The sequence below is a fragment of the Euleptes europaea genome, chromosome 3 (genome assembly GCF_029931775.1).
Source record: "Euleptes europaea isolate rEulEur1 chromosome 3, rEulEur1.hap1, whole genome shotgun sequence".
NCBI classification, from domain to species: Eukaryota; Metazoa; Chordata; class Lepidosauria; order Squamata; family Sphaerodactylidae; genus Euleptes; species Euleptes europaea.
The window spans coordinates 39026265-39044723 of record NC_079314.1 but is presented as its reverse complement, the minus strand read 5'-3'; the positions used below and the strand labels follow the sequence as shown (position 1 = coordinate 39044723).

The window sequence follows — 18459 nt, the reverse complement described above, 5'->3', positions numbered from 1 at the left end:
CTTGGGGGGTTCCTTAAGAAGCTTAATCTAAAGTTCCAGTGAAAGTTTTGTGTCTGCACCCCCAAAAATGCGCCCCCTGCAGCCATGGAAAGAGAAAAGGGGGGGAGGCGATATTTCTGCCCCCACTGAACCCATCTTTACAAAACTTGGGTAGTATCTTAAGAATAATTCACTGAAGCTATGATAAAAGTTTGGGGGCTATATCCCCAAAAAAGCGCCCCCTGCAGCCACATAAATGGAAAAGGGGGGGAGGGAAAAGGGGGAGAACCCATATCTCGAGACCCCCTGACCCAATGTTTACAAAACTTGGGGGGTATCTTAAGAACACTGGTCTGAAACTCCGCTCAAAGTTTGGGATTTGTACCCCCAAAAATGCGCCCCCTGCAGCCATGGAAAGAAAAAGGGGGAGCCCATATCTCGGGACCCCTTGACCCAATGTTTACAAAACTTGGGGGGTACCTTAAGAAGCTTCATCTGAAGTTCCAGTGAAAGTTTTGTGTGTGCACCCCAACAAATGCGCCCCCTGCAGCCACAGAAAGGAGCGAATGTGCACAAGCACCCCACACACACACACGAGGATTTCGCTCTCTCTCTCTCTCTCCCTGGCCGGGCCGCACATCAGCTGATTCCTCCAGTACTCAATCCTGACTGATTGGCCAGAAGAAGACCCAGCTTGCCCACCGATTGGCCGGGGGAGGAGAATGCTGCTTACTGACGGTTATGCTGCTTACTGACGGCCGAATTTATTCGCGAACTCCCGAACTCGCTGAATTCGGGGCCCCCGGTTGCCCGCCAGTTTTGAGTTCGGATCCGTCCGAACAGAAAAGCAACGAATCAGGGGAAATTCGGTTGATTTTCAGTTCGGACCGAACCGAATTGACAGCCCTAGCTGGCATTATTGTGGGGTTGTCTAGCAACCTCATAAACAAAGCACTTCTTAAAAACGGTAAAGAGAGCTAAGTGGCGACCCGGAGGGGGGTGTTGAGTTGTCACGTGAGGGTTTGGAGGGGGAAGCAGTGACAGGAGGGGGGAAGCAGTGGCCCAAGGGTACAAGCAAAAGGGGAAGAAGTGGGGGAGGGGAGGCTGGGAGGTTCCCTTTCTTATGAGTTCTCATGCCTGAAATAGATTGAAGATGTGATTTGTTGTCCACAGCTGAATACTGTGTATTATCTGACCACTGGCTCTGTTTTAGATTTTTTTTAATGTTAGAAATGTCTTCCGAATATTCTAGTTCTACTTATGCAGGGGGATTTTTTAAAATATGGATGGCACTCAAACATCTCCTCCAGCAGTAGTCTGAAATGATTGGATCCTGCAACACACAAATAATGTAAGGTTGCTGAGTTCCTGCTATAGTGCTCAGGTTTTTTGGGTGCCATTTGCATATTCTGTACTTTCAATTCTTCCAGTGAAACCAGTTTTTGACCTTTAAAGCGGCAGACTTTGGTTTAGGTGTGATAAGTGCCCTTTTCAGTTTAGAAGGCTCTATGTTGTCGTTCATACAAAAGGCACTGTTCTTTCAGTCGTTAGCACCTAGACTTGAAAATCCCAGGCTTCTGCCAGAAAGAGAATGACTGGAATATAATGCAAACACCTAAGTGTTTTTTAAATATTTTTTTCCATATGCAGAGCAGGTGTTTTGACAGATGGGTGGACTTTATTTTTATAACCATCCAGGAAAAGTCTGCATAACACAGCACAGTCTGTGTTGTGTATCCCTGGTGTTTGTTTGCCAAGCCTTCTGCGCTAGGCTCCAGTGCTTTTCCCTCATAGACACTGCTGTTGCTTTTTGCTCTGGCTATTCTCTCTCAGTGGAATCCCTCCTATCCGGCTGAGACACAAACATTGAAGGCACTTAATAATAAATATGAAGGGTTCTTCACTAAGAGAGACATATTGATTTTCAGAGGGTGACAATCTGCCAGGGAAGTCCACCATTAACTCTCCACCCTTCTCTTCAGAATGGTACTTATTCCCCACCCCTTACCTCCAAATAAGAATGCAAATGGTGGGCCTGTATCTGAAACCATTAGGGTTGCCAGATCCCTCTTTGCCATTGGCAGGAGGTTTTTGGGTTGGAACCTGAGGAGGGCAGGGTTTGGGGAGAGGAGGGACTTCAATGCCATAGAGTCCAATTGCCGAGGCGGCCATTTTCTCCAGGGGAACTGTTCTCTATCGGCTGGAGAGCAGTTGTAATAGCAGGAGATCTCCAGCTAGTACGTGGAGGTTGGCAACCCTAGAAATAATCAAACTCAACAAATGTCTCTGGGTACAGCTGCATAAGGATGGTGTGATGACTCTGCAGGAGACACTTTTGGAGTGTCTCTGCCAATTGATTTCCAAATGCCAGTCTCTGCCAAGTGATTTCCAAATGGTGACAGAACAAGGAAGCTTATGCCAGGGTGAACCCGATTATTGTATCACCTGCAACATTTTTTTCTTCTGTAAGTCTTCCCACCAGACACCCAAGGCACATCTTAAATTGGTTAGGATTCTACACAGCATCTTAAATGGGTGGTAAGCAGGAGGAATGCTAGGAAGTTGAATGGGCCCCTGTGCATACTGGGTGTAGTCATTCCTCTAACAGTGCAGAATAACCAGTACAAGTTCCAAAAGGGTGTGATCTCTTTTTTTAATGCAAGGGGAAAAGAAAACCCCTACAGTACACTTCCAGCGGGCATTCTTTCACACTGCTCTTAATGGAATCAAGTTGGGAATGCCAGGAGGGTGAGGTGAAATTAAGAATGAGGACATTCCTCTCCACCTGGAGATTGCTGAGTTCTCAGGTTCAAGGGACCTCAAGGGTCATCTAGCCCAACACCCTGCACAATGCAGGAAATTCAAAGCTACACCTGACACCAAAGTGGCTATTGGCATTACCATGGGCATGTAAGTAAGGGCCATGACAGCCAAGCGCTGACTTCTCTTCCTTCCCTCTCTGTTGTGATCTGCCTAAATTCACAGAATCTGCATTGCTGTCAAATTGCCATCTAGCCTCTTCCTTAAAATCTCCAAAGGAGAGCCCACCATTTCCCAAGGAAGCCTGTTCCACCAAGGAACTGCTTTAATTGTCAGGAAGTTCTTCCTAATGCTTTGCCGAAAACTCTTTTGATTCCATTTCAACCTGTTGGTTCTGCTCCGATCTTCTGGGGCAACCGAAAACAACTCCACTCCATCCTTTATATGACATGCCTTCAAATACTTGAAGGTGGCTATCATGTCAGCTCCTAGTCATCTCATCTGCCAGCATGGTATAGTGGTTAAGAGCAGTGGTTTGGAGCAATGGACTCTGATCTGGAGAACCGGTTTTGATTCCCCACTCCTCCGCATGAGCGGCGGACACTAATCTGGTGAACTGGGTTGGTTTCCCCACTCCTCCATATGAAGCTGGGTGACCTTGGGCTAGTCACAGCTCTCTTGGAGTTCTCTCAGCCCCACCTACCTCACAGGGTGTCTGTTGTTGGGAAGGGAAGGGAAGGTGATTGTAAGCTGGTTTGATTCTGTCTTAAGTGGTAGAGAAAGTAGGCATATAAAAATCAACTCTTCTTCTTCTGTAGGCTAAATATTACCAGCTTCTTCAACCTTTTCTCATAGGACTTGGTCTCCAGATTCCTCACCATCTTTGTTGCCCTCCTGTGGACATGTTCCAGCTTGTCAACATCCTTTTAAAACTGTGATGTTCTAAACTGAACACAATATGTCAAATGAGGTCTAATCAGAGCAGAATAAAGTGATACCATCACTTTACATGATCTGGATACTATACTTCTGTTGATGCAGAGCAAAATCACATTTGCTTTTTTAGCTACCACATTACACTGCTGACTCATGTTCAGTATATGATCTACTAAGTCTCCTTGATGATTTTGGCATGTACTACTGCCAAGACAAGTCTCCCCCATCCATAATTATTCATTCAATTTTTCCTACCTAAGTGCATCCCACCATCATCATATCTCCCTCTGCCCAAGATGAGGGGAATGGGAGTCCCTTATGCAGGCATATACCCACCAGCTATTCCCCCAATAAGGAGACAGTTGAAGACTTAGCGGTCCTGCTCCCTAACCACCTTTAGTCCTCCCACCTCACTAGCTGAACATGCCCTCTTGTCCCCCCAAAGTGGCAGCCCCCTTTGATGTCAACCCTGCCAGTGGTGGTTCCCCACCCCACCCCCTCACAGGAGTCCAGGCTTTATTCAAGAAGGTCAGGGAGCGATGATGATGTGATCCTGGGCATGAAATTGCAGACATCAAGTAGGAGTCCTACTGCTGAGGTCCTAGGCAGCAACAGCTGATAACTGGATAGTCTAGCTTACCCTTCTCCCACCAGGCAGGCAGTTTCTGGACCCCTCTGTGTCCTCCTTAATATCCACGGTGATGAGTCAGAATCCTGGGCAAAAAAAACTGGAGTAAGTTCATAAAAGTACTTTGTTTCCCTTTTTTTGCTCCTGCATACTCTGAAGCATCTTTAGTTACTAGGTGATTTAAAATTATCTTTGGACCTCAGTTGGTCTTTGACAGATAGGTGCAGGCTGTGAAAATGTGTGATTTGTTTCCCTAGTTGAACTGGGGTCCTCCCTTCGGATATGCAGAATTGTTTCCCCTTCCCAACTGTGCCTGGCACTATTGTACCAAGTTCCCTGTATTTATATAGAAATTGTCTTCGCTATGTTGCCCATATCTTGTGTGTGTAAAGTGCAGTCAAGTCGCAGCCAACTTATGGCGACCCCTTATGGGGTTTTCATGGCAAGAGACTAACAGAGGTGGTTTGCCAGTGCCTTCCTCTGCACAGCAACCCTGGTATTCCTTGGTGGTCTCCCATCCAAATACTAACCAGGGCTGATCCTGCTTAGCTTCTGAGATCTGACGAGATCAGGCTAGCCTGGGCCATATTACACAGGGTTTAAACTACTCTGTTAAGACCAGTCAAATCATTCCAGGACTACAGCCAAAAAAGCAGGAGGAATTGCTTTGTTTTAAATTCATCAGACTTTGTCACCAGCATTCCGAATAATATTGTGTGCCAAATTTCACAGTTAAGACATTTCATACCAATTCTCTGTGGAGAACGGGGGAGAACCATAAGAAAATTGGCAGAATATTTCAGGCTTGGCTATGTCATAATACCCCTTATGTCTACGCCTATGCCATTTATCATAATCACTTCACAAATGTAAATGTAATTAGGCTTTGCTGCAGCCAATAAACAGGTTTCCAGTACCAATACCATGTTGATTGACATTACTTCTTTCCAGTTGACTGCAGCCATTTGGGTGACAACCACTGCCAGGCAAATAGGACTTTCTCATAAGAGTTGTGGGGTTAGAGAGTCTCCCACAACCTGTACCACCCAAATGGCAAGTTTCAAATGGGAGCAGGAAGTTAGGGCTGTGCATCGTTCTTGTCTTTTCTTAGCTTTCTGCCAACATCATGCTGAAACAACAGCCAGTCTTGTATGATCTTAAAGACTAAGAGATTTATTGGAGCATAGGCTTTCACGGTCTAGATGCTAGAGACAATGCCAACGATTAAGTAGGCTTTCATCCATGGAGGCTTATGCCACAATAAATCTGTTAGTCTTCAAAGTGCCACCGGATAGTAAGTTGGTAAGCTGTTCTAAAGATTACTGGTTTGATGTTGAAATGAACTGCTCTGAGCACTGCAAGGTTGTCATTATTGTCACAATGGGTATGAAAAGTTATTCAGCATCAGTCTATGTTTGGGAATGCAATGTTTTGCAATAACGTAAGACCTTATAGTGAGGTTTTTCTCTCTTCTGTAGCCATTGTTTATGTAACAATTACTGGCAAAAACTCTTGCCATGTGTAAACGATCTTGCGGTTATGAGTTCTTTTCTATAATGAGTTGCCAATACAGACATAGAGTAAAGAGAGTACTGAACTGAACATCACCTCTGGAAGTTTTGGTGGCCTGTAGTGGATGGTCTGTTCCTCAGTCTTGACTTGAAAGGCGCATTGGAAGAGGGCAAGATTATGCCTGTCCCTCTTGGAGTGTGAGTGCATATAGAATCCAATACACTTTGGTCCAAATTATGTTCTTTTCCTGAGCTGTAAGTCTATTTATAGTCTGCCTTTCCCACTGAGACTCAAGGTGGATTACAACATTTAAAAAACAACACACTAAAACAGTATACATACAATAAGAATGAAAAAAATTGGCTGACAACATTGGAAAAACAATACAGTAAAACAGCATACCAAATACAGTAACCCAGGGGTGTCAAACTCAATTGTTAGGAAGGTTGGATATGATATAAATGTCACTTGTCTGGGCCAGGCCAGGCCATACCTCGCCAGCCCAGATTGAGAGGGGGGCGGGCGGCTGCCTCGTGGGCCAGATAAGAGCTCTCAAGGGGCCGGATCAGGCTCGGGGGTCTTATGTTTGACACCTCTGCAGTAATCAATGCAATAAAACTGCCTAATCTTTTTCGTAAACATTTAAAACTACAATCCTATTCCCATTATTAAAATATCCTCCTGAACCAGTTAATTTTATACATTATGCAGCATAACAGAAGTGCGTGAGCCTTCCTGACTGCCTCGGGCAGGCCATTCAACCAAGTTGGGGACACAACAGAAAATGCTTGAGTGTGGGCAGCTGTTGATCTTTTCCTGGGTAGATCAGATGATAGGCTGTTGATCAGTGTTTGGATCAGAGGTGATACTTTAAGGGTTGCCCATTAACTGGAAATGATTCATATTGCTTTGATGAAGCATCCCTTGAAGCAAGAGATATGCTTGTATTATGCAGGCCTTGGAGCTGTGTGTGTGTATATAAATGCTTTATGCATACCAGTGATATCCAGCCTTCATAACAGAATGTGCATTGGTCATGGGAGACCAGACGTGCTTTCTGAGACTCATCCCAGGGATCCCTAACACATTTAGGCTTTTAAAGGGGTGCCCTTCAAAACAACTAAGAGGTGATTGGGGATCAGATTGGAGGGGTCTCATCAAAATGGAAGACGGGTCTCATAGTTCCCTCTCTTCAATGAGGGATGACTAGTCCCAGTAGAATTTGATGGCAACATCTTAGATGGACTGATGGTTGACTCTTCTTGTTGCTTGTTGTATTTGGTGTCCCCACCGAAATAAAATAATTCCAAGATGACATGGCTTTGAAGGATGGATGCCAAGTGGTGCACAGGGTTGACAGGACCCCCATCAGAGCAAATTGAAACAGCATGGTTGATGGCTTGGGAATTGTGTCTGAGGGCACAGTTGCATGGCAGGGTGGGTTATGGATTTGGCATTGGAGAGGGGATAAACAAACTTATGCGCTAGTGGTGCTTGATCTTGAATTGTTGTGGCGTTCTCTTCTGCAGGAGGTCAAGCGTTCCATGCAAAAGCTGGGGTTGCATGTGAAATGAAAGGGCAACTTATTGGGGCTGAACCTTGGAGATGATACTATCACCACTTTTAAAAACCACACATGTGATTTTTAGCGGGAGAGATCTTTGTCATGTCCATTTCATGCCTTTGTACCTGGTAGAGGTTTTTTCACTGATCACCAACAGTTTTTTTGCAAGGAGCACATGTTCCTCCTAACCTCCCTTCAGTTGGTTGCTTTCCTAGCCCTACAGAGGGGGTCCACTTACTACTCATATTCTTACCCAGAGAGGGTAAGACCCTCACAAGGCCATTAGCACCCTGGGGCCATTTCAATTTAGGAAGACACATGGGGTAGGGGTAAGGTCTAGTTCTCAGTTGCAACTAACATTTGCAGAACTGAGCCCATTAAATTTTACTGAATCAAACAGAAAAGGAAGAAAACTTCACTTTGAACTCTTTTCCTTGGTGGTAAAATCTTTACCATCATTTTGATGGCATTTATTGCAATTTAATGTCCTCTTGTTTACATGTTGGAGTCATGTAATGTAAGAAGGAATCTAATAGAACAGAGTTTAAAGGCTCTTTTTAAAACAGCTGTAAAATTTAGGAAAGCTATGTTAGCAAATTGTAGCTGGAATGGAAACTTTCAATGGTAAATACAGTTCATATTTGAAGGTTTATTGGTCTTAGTAGCTCTTAATACTGTTTCATTACCTCTTTAATTTCTGTAGTCCATAGTTAAATGGTGCTGTGCTATATGAGAGAAACGTTTAAAAGAGCAGGTGGGGAAACCTGTTCTGCTGCGTGTAGTGTTAGTCTTAATCTGGACAAAATCTGTTGACATTAATAGAGGGGCTCTGTGTAAGTCTAAAGTAATTGATGGAAGAATTTAGCCAGAGGGGCCGGTTTACCTACTCCTTAACGCTGCATGTCAGCTCTTGGACCAGAAATGCAGGAGGATTACAAGTCATTAAGAAGCTAAATAGGAACCATGCTATTGCCTCCTTGCTGGAAAGATGCTCCTTTCACCTTTGTGGAATTATTGTGGATTTCAGCCTTTAGGAATGAGAGCAGAACATGGATAAGACTGAAGGCTCAATCTGTAACCTCTTTAAAGGAAGAGAGGCTGTAGCTGAGTAGTAGAGAGCACGCTTTTCCGGGCTCAGCACCTGCCCTCTCAGTGAAAAGGACTGTTCAATTTGCATCATTCCCCTCATAGTTTCATGATGAAGTGAGAAAAAAAGAACTTGTGTGGGTAAAGTGCCGTCAAGTCATCGCCAACTTATGGCTATCCTGTAGGGTTTTCGAGGCAAGCAAGAAGCAGAAGTGGTTTGCCATTGCCTTCCTCTGCAAAGTCTTTCTTAGTGGTCTCCCATCCAAGTACCAACCTTGCTTAGCTTCTGAGATCTGATGAAATGGGGCTATACTATACCATTCCACATCCCCCCAAAAGATCTTAATAAAGTAATTTTACAGTGAGAGTGGATTTGGATATCAAGTAATTTTTTTCCCTAAAGTAATCTGTATGAATTTGAAGGACAGCTTTGAGAAACTTGCTTGAGAAACAAAGTTTCCTTCAAATGGTGCCGTATGCCATATGAATGGTCTGAAATCTATACCAGATGTTTTCTGCATATATTTTTTAAAAATTAAATAAATAAATCAGCGCATTGTTCTAATTTTATTGATGTTCTGTGTCCTTGCAGCTTGTTGCACCGCTAGCCATTGTGTGTCTAAGAAAATAAGGCAGAATATAAATATTTCAAATACATAAATAAATCTTTTGGAATTGTTCTCAGATCCAGAATTTCTGGCATCAGTTACACAACTGATTTATAATATGACAAGGTGTTTATTATCCTCTGATCCTATTGGGACATCTGAAGAATCTGGTCAAGAGAGTCTTTTTAGAGAGTTTACAGCAGCTAGACAGCATATTGTAGTTCAGGAAAAAGGTCTACCTCTTCTCCTGTAATGGAGTGGTAGAAGAAAATCAGGATAACTGTGGTAATGACCAAATTAATTTAGGATGAAAGGGCCAGGTAATGTTTAGTAATGTTTCTAATCAATGTGTGAAGAAATTACAAGATGGGGCTGTGCTATATGTAACTTTGGGCTGGACATAAATCACAGAATTATAGAATCATAGAGTTGGAAGAGTCTATATAGGCCATCAGGTCCAATCCCCTGCTCAATGCAGGATCAGCCTAAAGCATCCCTGGCAAGTGTCGTTCATCCAGCCCCTTCTTGAAGAGTGCCAGTGAGGGGGACCTCACCATCTCCCTAGGCAGGCAGCCTGTTGCACTGCTGAACTACTCTTACCAGCGTGGTGCAGTGGTTAAGAGCGATGGTTTGGAGCTGTGGACTCTGATCTGAGAACTGGGTTTGATTCCCCACATGAGCGGCGGAGGCTAATCTGGTGAACTGGATTTGTTTCCCCATTCCTACACACGAAGCCAGCTGGGTGACCTTGGGCAAGTTACAGCTCTGTTAGAGCTCTCTCAGCCCCCCCCCCCACCTCACAGAGTGTCTGTTGTGGGGAAGGGAAGGTGATTGTAAGACGGCTTGAGTCTCCCTTAAGTGGTAGAGAAAGTCGGCATATAAAAACTCTTCTTGTTGTTGTTCTTAAAAAATTGTAAAACTTCTTAACTTCTTACCGGGCCCCCAGGACTGATCCCCAGGCTAAGAACCCCAGGCAAACAGCCCTTTGGCTGTTAGGGGTGCGCCTCTGTCAAGGAGGAGCCTTAGAGCTCAAAGGCGCAACAGCAAAGGGTAGGACCAGCAATCAACCCCAGGCAAACAGACCCTCCCCAATCAGCAATTAACCAGACAAAAGAAACAAGCAGAACCAAACAGAAACCTAATAGCCATGCAGATTAGCTTTGGATTTCACACATTAACAGATCACTTCAGGATACAATGGTTCCATATTAACATACCATACCCTCATTAGCACATTATCTTGATACTCACAGGACAATGATTAGCACATTACCTTTGTTACTTTTTGCAGGACAATGATTCAGCTCAAACCCAACCCCTTTCTGACTATATATTACTCTTCCTACACACTTGACACTGAGAGACACTGTCCTTCAGTGTTACTCCTCTGAAGAAGCCTGCCACAGCTGCTGGCGAAACGTCAGGAAAGAAAATACCAAGACCACGGTTACACAGCCCGGATAACCTACAAGAACCAACAAACAGAAACCATTCTCCAGCAGAAGCACCCACTTAACCTCCAACACTGCCCTCTCACACAGCAACCTCAGTTAATGCAGCGTTTCTTCCTACTCCAGGGTGGCTTAATAAGGAGGGGATTTTGAACAGAGGGGCTGACTGCAGGCCATCAGACTGCAGTGCTTCTAATATGCCAGCGTGGTGTAGCGGTTAAGAGTCCTGGTTTGGAGTGGTGGACTCCAGTCTGGAGAACAGGATTTGATTCCCTCACTCCTCCACATGAGCAGACTCTGGTGAACTGGGCTGGTTTCCCCACTCCTCCACATGAAGCCTGCTGGGTGACCTTGGGCTGGTCCCAGTTCTTTCCAAACTCTCTCAGCCCCACCTACCCCACAAGGTGTCTGTTGTGGGCAGAGGAAGGGAAGGTGATTGTAAGCAGGTTTGAGACTCCTTAAAAGGTAGAGAAAATTAGGCTATAAAAAACAACTCTTCTTCTAGTGGCCTGCTGGTGGCAGCGTAAAATAGATCCTATTAGTGAAACGGGACGGTTATGTTAGAGATGGAAAAATAAACGCCTTATTGAGAACTTGCCGCTTCAGACCGGGGCCAGCTAAGTAAATCCCTGTGCCCGTTTCGTGATTCTCTTTAATTGTGTTGTTTATTCAGTGATGCAATAAAACATTATGTTTAAATGAAATGTTGTTATTGGAAGCTGCCTTGACGAAGTACATCACTGTGACTGTTCAGTCTGGAAGACAACATGCCTGGGAATGAGTACAATATTTACACTAATTTAATTTAATTTTTCACTCCGTAGAAAGAATGTGCCAACTTCATCAAAGTGCTCAAGACTTATAACCAAACACACTTGTATGTCTGTGGAACCGGGGCTTTCCATCCAGTGTGCACATATGTTGAAGTTGGAGGACATCCTGAGGTAAGTGTAAATCAACATAAATACACATTTTGGTTTTTTTTAATCAGTGCTTTTATCCATGACCTGCCCCCTTTTCGGAATTAATCCATCATGTTCCATCCTTGAACAGTTGCTGTGGCAGGGGAAAATGGCAGAAGTGTCATCTGAGTAGGCGGTTTGTGATTGTTTGTCTTATTTATTACCCACTTATATTTGCCACAATTGGCTCCCAAAGTGGCTTACATCATTAAAATTCAATAAAAAGGAACAATATATTAAGAATGTGTGGGTATCTGGACAGCAGTCTCCTCTGACCATAATTTACAAATGTAATTCCAAAGTAAGCACCTCAGAAACCTCTTTTAATGGGAGAGCTGGAAAACTGTGCATTTATTACTGTAGCAGGACTTCAAAATCCTATACCTCAAGGTGGATCATATCTATAGCCATCGGACATTTTACCTAAAAAGTATTAAATACGCAGATAAAAACTAGAATCATGTGTGTATTTCTACAGTACTGGACAGTACGGGCTGGAAGCCCTGCCCTGTACTGTAGAACCTTGCTTTTATTCCATCATTGGTTTTGCCTATCTTGTCTTTTCTTGTCAAAAGAAACAGGATCTCTAGCACTTAGGGTTTCTAGCCAGCAACTGTCAAGTGGTGGGAGTTTGAAGGGGGAGTGACATGGGGGAGTGCCATTGGTAAATGACATCCTGTCATTTCTTGAAAAAAACCATAGAAATTCTGACAATTCCTAGAGTGAAATGACTTCATGAGTATATTTTCCTCTAAAGTGACGTAATGCTGTTGTACAGGAAATAAAGTAATCCTTTATACTTCCTTAATCACAGCTTGGATCAGAGTCCCCAAACGTTTTGAGCCTCTGGGCACCTTTGGAATTCTGACACTGGATGGTGGGCCCAACTACCCAGTTGCTGACTTAGGAGGTGAAGCCCACCACAAAATGGCTGCCATAAGAGGTGGAGCCAACCACAACATGTTAGGGAGTGAGGTCATGCATAACGGTAATACTAACTCTTCAACAAATCAGAAAGAAGCATTGTTCAACAGGATGCCTTTTAAAATGAGTGTAGTTTCTGAAAACACATGGCAAGCACCAGAAAAGGTATCTGCTGGTACTACATTAGGGACCCCTGGCTTAGATATATCCTCCACAAGTGTGAAAGCATGAAATCCTTTAAACATCAGGGAAAAGAAGAAAGGTATACAAAATCTTAGTATGAAGCTACCAGTAGGAATTGCCAGTATGGAATAAAGGTTCATGTGGTTTGGTTGGTAACAATATTAAGTAGCATGTCTAAGTTGATTAAATAAATAACAGCGGGCGAGGCAGTCTGGTGCTGCCATACTGGTCGAAAGTGTTTCTGGCAATGAAATATGAAAGCATAAACGTGCTTGACAAGATAAATTATGTGTCATTAAACGAATGCCAGGCCATTCATCAGCTTTGAAATGCTGTTTTGAAATGCACATCTCCTAACATGGACGCTCAGAATTGTAAATCACTTGAGAAGTGGTGGTTTGCTTTTAGACCAAATCCATCAACTAAAGGATGCCCTATTTTGTGATCAGTAGAGCTTGTTCATGAATGGACTTCATGAGTGAAAAACTACAAGGCAACAGAGGAAAGAAAATGCAAACTTTATCTGATATATATATAAAGTATTGATATTTGTTAGCCTTTTCCACAGTGGTGTCGTCCAAGCAGCTTCACTTGGGTCAAGAATGAGACACTGGGCTGATCTGCGTTTGCCTATTTATCACTTGATAAATAGTCAGTGGCTTTTGTCCAAATGTGTTTACTGTCCCCATTGAAGAGTATTGTTAGAAATGTTACCACAATTTGAAAGTTCTGTACACCATAGCTTATGTAAGCTTGATGCTGCAGCCCATCAGTGATGACCATAATCCATCAGAGATGACCCTTTGGGTGTTCCAGGTTATCATCTTGAATGGATCAAAACCTCCAACCCATGCTGATCCCTTTCTCTGACCATTCATAGTGTGAGCTGCAACCAGTGTGTGGCTGGTATGGGATGGACAGCAGTGTGAGCACAAGACTCAGGGGGTTGCAGCAGTGAAACGCACAAACTCCATTCTAGGGATTATTAGAAAAAGCACCCAAAATAAAATGGGCAGTGGTATAATTCCCCTGTACAAATCTGTGGTATGGTGCCCTTTGGAGTACCGTGTACAATCCTGGTCACTGAATCTCAACAAAAATAAAATAAAAAAGCAATAAAAATAAACATTGAAGAAGAGGGCAACCAAAATGATTAAGTGATTGGTGCACCTTTCCTGTGAGGAAAGGCAAAAAAGTCTGGGACTTTTCAGTTTAGAAAATAGACAACTAACAGTGCAGTCCTGGGAGGGTGAATGGGCTTAGCATGGTGACCCAGCGTGGTGTAGTGGTTAAAAGCAGTGGACTCTAATCTGAAGAACCAGGTTTGGTTCCCCACTCCTCCACATGAGCGGCGGACTCTAATCTGGTGAACTGGGTTGGTTTCCCCACTCCTACACAGGAAGCTTGCTGGGCGACCTTGGGCTAGTCACAGATCTCTCAGCACTCTCTCAGCACCATCTACCTCACAAGGTGTCTGTTGTGGGGAGAGGATGGGATGGCAATTGTAAACCAGCTTGAGTCTCCTTAAAGGTAGAGAAAATTGGGGTATAAAAACCAACTCCTACTCCTACTCCTCCTTCTTCTTGTGCCAGCACAGGGCCCTAATGCCACTGTTCTACTCTCAGGTGATGGTGCAGTGGCTACACACCATCCCAAGTCGAGTGCAGGGCTCTGTGCCAGCGGAGTTGTGGCCTTGTGGGCAAATCGCAGGTCATGGCTACAGTTAGTCCACTGTTATTAGTACAGTTAGTCCACTGTTATTGCTGCATCTTGCTGGTTATACCTTCTTTCTGGGGTATAGGGGCAGATCCCAAAAATTGTACAGATGTTTTGCCTTAGCCAAAATTTGCTTGGATTTTCTTTAGATGGAATTTGGTGGTACTTTTCATGTCCTAGGGAGCATATTTCCCACTCATATAGAGAGGCCACACGTTTTCTAGTCGACAGAACACTCAGCACTATCTCTTCAGAGCAGAGAAAGTAATTGAAAACATTAAGCCGGTCTTGTACTTACACCACATATGCAAACTTTCATCCACACACCTTCAGAATACTGGAGAGAAGCCTGATAGATCTCTTTGATCTGCAGGGGGGAAAGCCACCCACCACCATCTGTTGAAACCCCTCTTTAATGAAAAGACAATTATACAGTATACAGGCAGGTTTAATTGCGGAAATAACTTGGAAATTGATCGAATAAAGTGTTTTTTTATTTAGGACAGTAAGATAAAGAAAATGGTTATGAGGTTCATAACTGAGGGGATCTGTATGGAAGCTGGAATAATGGCTCAAAGCCATCTTAATATACAGTATCCTTGATTATTAAAAAAATAATAAATTTTCATTTGTGCAGCCAAAGGAAGCACCTGTTTTCTGTTTAATAACTCCTCACAAATATCTTGTCAGAAAGCCTTTTCCAGTAATTTGTGTAAGGAAATGGTGGTTTTGAGTTGTGTTTGAAAGTGCCCTAAGAGTTTTCCTAGAGGCACAGGCTTGGTCTGCAACATCCACAAATTTGTTTGACTGAGATTGTAATAAGCTGAAGAATAATGATTTCTAAAAAGCTGTTTAAAAGTAGTGGGCTTGGGGCGGTTTGAGGATCTCCACCAGGATGTCAAAAGGAATTGTTATGCAAGCATCACAGGGAGTTTTGCCCCTGAGTTGAACTGAGGGCATGTTTCTAAACAAAAAAAATGTTAATGGGGTTCTATGGCAAAGCCCTAACTTATAAAAACTATTATAATGTGCTATGGTGTTTGTGAAGATCCCTTTCTCATTAGCCTTGATTAGTTACTGTACACAGAGAGCCATGCATTTGGCTATATCTACATTTTCTGATTGATCATTAACTTGATATTCATTGTTATTACACTAGAAGATCAAACTACTAGTTCTTTGTTAACGTGCCAAATATCTGAGAGTAGTTTGAAGGAGGTGTATAGTAGGTATGCTGCAACATATACTGCCATGCAATATTGTTGTAATTATCTTTACTGAACCTTTGGGGACTTAAAAAAAATCTCAACATCTAACTCTCCCAAATGATGCTGGGGAAGTTGCTGATATTTATTTGCCTGTTAACTAGAATGCTGGCTTCCTGGAATAAGGCAGGCCTTCAACACTATGTTTTCTCATGTAGCTTTGTAATTTTGGTGTTGGCCAAATACAGGAATTTTTCACACATGCACAAGGGTTTATAAGAGTCCTGTAAATCTATCACAGGTTCCTTTTCTTTCTCATTCAGTAATTCTTACTGTGTGTTTGGAAGAAGCCCTGGTTACATTTGGACCAGTTAAAGAAGGGACACCCCGATTGCTAGGGCAGCTGTCAAGTATACTCCTCCATCTATCTTTGCTGTGAAAAGCTTGTATTATTGAGACCTTAAGCCTGCCAGCTGCTGGATACTCCTTGGCTCTACCTGTTGTGGCTCAGATGAGTGACCACCATCCCTCCCAGCACATTGTTCCATGTGTCACAGCCAGATGTCTGCCTACCCAGCAGCAATACAACAGCAGCCCGTCTTGAGATGATGCCCTGATAATATTTAAGCTTCAGTAGATAGGTTAGGAATGTAGGGGTTATCGAGAGCCAGCATGATGTAGTGGTTAAGAGTGGCGGACTCTAATCTGGAGAACTGGGTTTGATTCCCCACTCTTCCACATGAGTGGCAGACTCTAATCTGGCAAACTGGGTTTGTTTCCCCACTCCTACCCATAAAGCCTGCTGAGTGACCTTGGGCTAGTCTCTCAGTCCTACCTACTTCACAAGGTGTCTGTTGTGGGGAGAGGAAGGGAGGAAGATTGTAAGATGCATTGAGACTCCTTAAAGGTGAGAAAATTATACAAAAAATGATAATTAAAAACACATCCAGAAATACATTTTACAAGGTATTATATCAGACATTTATAAACCTTATATCCCATGTTGCTAGATGTAAATTAATAACACCAACATAGGTCTTTCAGTATGGTAATTTACTCACACAAGTGTCTGGTGCAAAGTGTTTCTGTATATGTTTTTAATAATCATGTTTTGGATAATTTGACCACTGAGGAAGGCCCATGAGGCCGAAACACATATGATCCATTGGACATTTATATTTTGTATATCATCAATGGAGTTGATTATTTTTGTAACTGTTCATACTGGTGGTGGTATATGTAGCCTGTATTCCAGGCCCAGCGTTTTAATCCTTTTTTATTGGGTACACCTAATAAATATAAGAATTTTTAATTTCCAACTCAACCCTTAAGTTGGTAGGGTTGCCAACTCCAGGTCTGGAAACACCTGGAGACCTGAGGGTGGCTTCTGGGAGGGGGTGCTTTAGGGTGGGGAGGGATCTCAGTAGGGGTATAGTGCCATATAGTCCACCTTCCAACGCAGCCATTTTATCCAGGAGAATTGGAATAAAGGCTTTAAATAAATAAGCTATCTATCTATTATGGAAATCACTTGTGATTCCGGGGCATCACCAGTCCCCACCTGCAGGCTGGCAACCCTATAAGGTAGTGGTAACTGATTTTTGCCTATAAAATCTTCCAAGTAACTGGATATAAAGAGAAACCTTCATTTCTTTGGGGGAGGAAAATCAAACCAGGTATATCAGTGGTAAAATATATTTGGTGGAGGGTGAACGTATGGTGGAAAAGGAAAGATATTGCAAAACACAGAGCAGCTGGAAAAGTAGAAAGAGGTAACTAATGTGCTTTGTAATATGCCTTCAATACTGGCTGTTGCTTAACTCGATAGATATTCCTTTTCTATTTATGTTTTCAACACATTGAAGCACTTCCCTAATCAAAAGTATGTGTGCTTTAGTTAACTAATACCGGCACCCTGGAATCTTGTGATGGGCCCCCAGTTGAAACCCCTTTACTAGCTGTCCATTCATCATCATAGCTCAGTGCAATCTATGAATGAAATCTACTGCATGGTATCAGTTGCGCAGAGATACTAACATTACCTTGCAACCAACACTTACGTTAGAGCACTCAGACAGTGTCAAAGTGCAGGATAATGGTGCATGTTTGGATATACATTTGATTACAGTAGAGTCACTGAAGCTATTTAATCGTTCCCTTGGAGAGCTCCTTTCTAAAAGATTTCCATCAGGGCTTTCTAGTGTGCTTGTTTAACGGAATTAAGTATTGGCTCTGCAGAAGCTGATTTATTGCTCTGAATAGCTGTCACATCAATAAAATATACTGAACAGGAGGTGGAAACTGGGATAAAATAGAATATATGCCTCATGCAGTGCAGTCCTAAGCCTGTATTCTCAGAAGTGTCCCATTAATTTCAGTGGGACTTACTCCCCATTACGTGTGTATAGGGTTGCAGCTTTTATTGCTTTTCTAAGGTAGAAGAACGCAAGAGAGTGTAAAGCCCTCGTTTTTACATAGGTGCTTTGTAGACTACAAGAGGCCAACTCCTGGCTTCTCCAACAGGGCTTTGTCCCTTCTTTTCCACTCCCTGTTGTTTTATATATTTAATTTATTTATAGTCCACATTTCTCACTGGAACTCAAGGTGGATTATACAGTCAATACAATCAACAGGATGGGACAATTTAATAAACAATGAAATAGGATTTGGGTTGTAGAACTAACCAGAAATCTAAAAAACAGAACTGAAGCAAAGCATAAGTGTTAATATGACACATCAAATGATGCAAAGTTTACATAGTAGGATCCAACTTAACAGCAAACCATACATACTAGTATAGATTACAGTCCCTAAAAATTGGCCAAGTAACTTTGTGAATCATCTTGGACAGTGCTATCCTATTGCCTTCACGGAAAAGCCCTCTTGAATAACATTGTTTGTGGGAAACCATGAGAGTAGGAAACTTCCTGACCTCCTAAGACAGA

At 43.0% G+C, this 18459-nt stretch overlaps 1 protein-coding gene across 2 annotated transcripts in view; it reads left to right on the top strand.

Annotated features, from left to right (window-relative positions):
• SEMA3A (semaphorin 3A) overlaps window positions 1–18459 on the top strand; it is a 181502-nt gene that overhangs the window by 76077 nt on the left and 86966 nt on the right. For both annotated transcript variants that reach the window (XM_056845996.1, XM_056845997.1), the window contains exon 4: window positions 11349–11468. In XM_056845996.1, the coding sequence (XP_056701974.1) occupies window positions 11349–11468 (120 nt within the window). The remainder of the gene's footprint in view (window positions 1–11348; window positions 11469–18459) is intronic.